Source organism: Oryza sativa, chromosome 11, assembly GCF_034140825.1.
Source record: "Oryza sativa Japonica Group chromosome 11, ASM3414082v1".
Taxonomy (NCBI): domain Eukaryota; kingdom Viridiplantae; phylum Streptophyta; class Magnoliopsida; order Poales; family Poaceae; genus Oryza; species Oryza sativa.
In genome coordinates this window covers 23,091,132-23,096,129 of record NC_089045.1, presented here as the reverse complement: position 1 = coordinate 23,096,129, position 4,998 = coordinate 23,091,132, and the positions used below count along the sequence as shown (strand labels likewise).

Genomic DNA, 4,998 nt, shown 5'->3' with positions numbered 1-4,998 from the left:
TTGATGTTTTCTGATCTATTACATCGACCCTCTCATAGGGTATATATAGGAGTACATAGGAGATAGAGACTTAGAGTATAATACAAGTAAGAGTAGATTTATCTCCAGGATTCTATCTCTAGGACTCTATCTTATCTCTAGGATATATTTTATCTCTATATTTGTATATGACTCTTATCTCTAACTAACATCTATACTTCTAACAAAAAAAGAGGAGAGTTAAGGGACGACACAGAAGGGGACACAGGCACCAGGTGGAGGACCATCCGTCAGAGATGCAATCGATGATGGTGAGTCGAAAAAGATGAAGAAATAGAAGATTTTAAATCCAGTCACAATCATTCGCTTCGCTCCCATTATGACTGAGGGGGAACGTTAGAAGTATAAACCCATAGGTTGGATTGAGTATATATATATTCTTTTAAAATTAATCCAATGGTTAAAAATAATGGGTCCACTGATTTAAGTGAAAACCAATGGCGGGATGTTTTTCTTTTTTCTTAAAATTTCTAGGATTTTTTCTAATTTATTAGAGCGCCACGTGGTGACTTAGGAGCGTTTGTAGTAAGCCATGTGGTGTCTTGAGAGTATTTTTAGAAAGTTTAATGAACTTTTAGTATATAATAGATAGATTGGACTATCTATGTACATGTATAAATATAAAATGGTAGTTTTTTTAGTTATGGTTGTTATTTTTTTAATTGTATGGTAATCATAGTCCAGGTTTGATACATGCCTTGACTGCACATTCCTGGCGTATTTATATGATAGTTGTACTTCCTGCTAAATGCATATTTCTTACCATAGTAAAATATGTTATTCTAGCACCTTATTCATGAACTGATTGGCATTCTATTACAAGATTAACTGCAGAGGTTCTAAAACTGTGCTAAATGGATCGGTGAGGGAGGGTTGTACCATGGAATGATATCATGCAAAATACAAGGCTATCAAGTCAACGAGAAAATCAATCCCAGTACAACACCTATCCTTTCAGGCTTAATTAGTTCATATAGAAATTAAACATATAATTCTGGATAATGTTATTGATGGTGTATATTTTTCATTCTTCAGTACTGAGTGAACATCCTTTAATTTTGTTGTTTCCAGTACTAGCTCTATCCGATCAGCGGCTTAACAAGGTACCTCATCATATAATCTATAATTACTATTACTACAATAAAGTTTTTAGGAAGTTAATTATATTGGAGTAGTTTTCTTTCTACTCAAATATTTCTATGCTCATGTTGAAAATTTGAAATTTCTCAATTATTACTACAGCAACGCGCGGGGTATTATCTAGCTAAATTTTGACAAATTTTGAGTAGCACACAAATTTTGACAATTTGACCCTTTGCAAAAACTAATTTTACAAGTGAACCGCCGTCAAAACTTATTTAAAAACTGACCCTTTTGTTCAACGCCAAATCGTGTGGTGCTGAATTTAGATACCTCAGTGCCAAATAGCATGGCGCTGAATGTATGTTGGCACACTGACTCAGCCTCCCATCCATAGTGGCATGGCATTCAGCACCCCTTCTTCCCTCTCCTCCTCCTTCATGTTCTCTTCTTGCTTCTTCTCTTCCTGGCAATCTCCAGTTTTCGTCCCCTTAGCCGAAAGCCTCACAGAGCTAGCTCTTGTGAGGAGAGCAGTGCGCAAGGGAGGTGCAGGGATGGAAATTTCACCCCCCTCCTCTGGCAAGCAAATATTTCGAGCAAAATTTTTGGATTTTTTTCAAATATTTGTGAATTTGGTTATAATTTATTCAAATTCAATAAAAATGTTTTATTTTTTTTTAAAAAACTATAATAAAAGATACCTACGGAAAGGTACTTAAAAGTATGGGCCATGTGCTAACTAGAAAAGGTTAGATATATAATTTAGTTTCTAATATTTCCTTAGAAGAGGAAGAATAACTCTAGTAAACGAGAAATTATTCCAACTGCGCTGGCAGCCGAACTGCAGAGGTAGGAGAGACGATACTATCTTTGGTCTCAAAGTGCATTGAGGTACCGTGAGATACTTTTCGCTTGACCAGAGCAAATCTCTTCAGTGGCTCAACATCTTGTTCTTTCTCCTTTCACACCACCACCAGACAAAAGGTGTACATGTATTAACAGCTAACTTACAATAGAAACTAACAACGGACATCAACGAATAAGGAAGACAATAGCAAATATTATACCAAGCTTGAGCTCCATTGCAGAAGGTTACTGACAGACCTCTAACTTTATTATATAGTTGCTTTGATGCAAGTATTTTCAGGAGGCCCAAACCAGATAAGCAGTTTGATCCTCATCATTGAACATGGCACGGCATTCTCATCAACGCTGCTGTACCTCTGAATACGACTACTTTCCTTGAGGCACCTAACATATACATAGAGTAATTCTTGCTATGTTCAGTGAAAGAACATTACCAAGAAAAAGTATTGTTCCTCAGTTGTAGAGAAACTAATTCTTGGAAGTCTCCAATCCAACTCGGTAATCTTCCATAAAACCTATTCCATGATAGGTCTATATAACGTAGCAGTGTGCAGCCTTGCAGTAAAGATGGGAATGTGCCAGATAAGTTATTATTACTTAGTAGAAGCTTCTGAAGATTTCTCATCCCAATGCATCGAGGAAGTTTCCCGTTCAAAAGATTGTTGGATAAATCCAAGGTGCTCAAATATTTCAACCTGCAAATCGAACTTGGAATCTGGCCTTGGATGCTGTTTGAGGATAGATTCATAGTATCTAGTCTTGGCGCTCCGAAGTTTGATGCGACAAGCCCTGATAGTATGTTATTTGAGATGTCCAAATAGGTGAGGTTTGTCGGCAACGTTGGTACTTCACCGATTATTCTGTTTGAATTTAGATAGAGTTCTTCCAGAGACATGATTTTCATATTTTTTGGCAGGTTACCGCTGATTTTGTTATTAGACATGTCCAAATATATGGCCTTTGAAAATGCTGTAGAGACCCAATCTGGAAACTCGTCTATTATATTAGCGCTTGAAATATCAATCATATCAATGTCGGATGACCACCGGAGCCAGGCAGGAAACAGAGGACCCATTTGACAAGATGCAAAATACGCAGTTTCAAGCCTAAATGGTGGTAACCATTCAGGGTCTATAACAATCTTGAGTTTGTTGTAAGATAAATCAATGTATGTTAAGCTCACTAGACCACCGAAGTGTTCATCTGTGATGGTTCCTGTTAATTTATTTTCACTTAGGTCAAGGTGAGTCAAACTAGCTAGTTTACCAATCTCAGGAGGCACGTGCCCTGTGAGCTGGTTGAAAGAGAAACCAATATTGGCTAAGCTGGTAAATTGGCCCATACTCTGAGCTGGTAGAGTTCCCGTAATATTGTTGTTGGACAAATATAATTTCCGCAATTTGTTTGGTGAGCAATGACTCAAACTCTCTAGCAGCTCTGTCATGTTACCAGACAAGAGGCCCAATTGAAGGTTCAGACTTTCTAAGTTGCAAAGGTTCCTTAGCAGAATTGGTTCCAAAATACCCGCATTATTGTTTCTTGAAAAATCCAAGACCTGGAGGGACGTCATGTTGGTTATTGCATTTGGAAATCGACCATATAAACCGGTTGATTCAAGGTCGAGGTAGATGAGGGTTTTCAAGATCCAAAACCAGCAAGATGACAAAGGGTGGCTAAAATCGTTGCCAGAGAGATGGAGCTTCTCAAGTCTAGTGAGGTTTACGTGTTTGAGCGAGTGGTCTACACGTGTAAGTGAGCAACCAGAGAGAGAAAGCACCGTTAGTGATGGGATCTTGTTTACTACATGAGCCCAATCAGATATCGCGCTAAGATTTACTGATGACAAGTAAAGGTACTTCAACCATTGTAGACGTGTTAGCCATGATATATCTGCTGATTGCATACCTGTTCCCGAAAGGTCAAGAAATTCCAGCTTTGAAAGGTTACCAAGCTGATATGGCACCATACCAGTGAATCCCAAACCAGAGAGATCAAGATATTGTAGGTTGCGAAGGGAGGCCACAAACACCGGGAAACGGCCATCCGGCCCCGTGAGGTTGTTGTTGCTGAGGTCAAGGTGCTCTAGATGCTCCAGAGAAAGCAAAGAAGACGTTATCCGGCCGACCAAAGCTACCGCGTTGAACTCCAAAGGGCTATAATCTACATAAACAACACCGGTGAGGTTACTCTGGAGGTGGAGCTCGAGGACATGACCGATGAGGTTGTCGCTGCACCTAACGCCCCTCCACCGGCAGCAGTCATGGTCGTCTTCCTTCCACGAGGCGAGGCGCCCTGCGGGGTCGCCAGTGATGCCTCGCTTGAAGGCCAGCAGGGCTTCCCTCTCTCGTGGCACGCAGTTGACGGCGGCTGGAGCCGGTGCATGGTTTGCCATGGCATTGGTGAGCAATGCTCCGATCATGAGGAAGAACAGCAGTGATGACTTGGGATGCATGGTGGGAGCGTGTGAATGGCTCCAAGATGCAAGTGGAACTGTGGAAGCAAGCGGATATGCAGCCATGCAGCTCTTGTTAAGTACTCCCTATGTCCCCCGCAAAAAAAAAAGTACTCCCTATGTCACAAAAAATAAATCTAAAACCAGATATGACATATACCAATTGCTATTCAAATTTATTGTATTAAGATATGTCATATTCAGTTTTAGTAAGACCAATATTTTTTTTCCCTTTTAGAAACACAGTAGGAACACATGTGCCCACAAACGCACGTACGTACAACCTACCATTATAAGCACATATGAGACATTGAACCATTACATCTTAAGATTAATAAAGTCATCAGCGACCATTATATCTTAAGATTAATAAATTCATCAGACATCTTGCTGTCCGATTTAGAACTTAAATCCTCGGGTGGACTGGTTCTTGTGTGACTGAGTCATCGTCCGTCGGTTTAATTATCAGTTGGCCCTACTGCGCACCGTGACTGATACGATCGACGGCTTTGCATTGGCCGATCGAGATGAGATGCCCATTATTTGGCAAGTACAAGTTG

The 4,998-nt window shown here is 40.0% G+C and overlaps 1 protein-coding gene across 2 annotated transcripts; it reads right to left on the bottom strand.

The window, feature by feature from the left end:
* Positions 1–2,094: 2,094 nt before the first annotated feature.
* LOC9266337 (receptor-like protein EIX2) lies at positions 2,095–4,490 on the bottom strand. Of its 2 annotated transcripts, XM_015760406.3 has the most exons (2): positions 4,221–4,490; positions 2,095–4,146 (listed from the first exon to the last, which is right to left on the bottom strand). In XM_015760406.3, exons 1-2 carry the CDS (start codon positions 4,381–4,383, stop codon positions 2,417–2,419), a joined length of 1,893 nt encoding a protein of 630 aa, XP_015615892.1. In that variant the 5' UTR covers positions 4,384–4,490; the 3' UTR covers positions 2,095–2,416. The 2 variants fall into 2 exon arrangements, with proteins under 2 accessions (XP_015615892.1, XP_015615891.1); XM_015760405.3 differs by having other exon boundaries at positions 2,095–4,484.
* Between the last annotated feature and the right edge of the window lie 508 nt (positions 4,491–4,998).

What these genes read in the sequence shown, in the direction of transcription:
- LOC9266337 (XM_015760405.3), bottom strand. Translation starts at nt 4,438, where the DNA reads ATGCATCCCAAGTCATCACTGCTGTTCTTCCTCATGATCGGAGCATTG.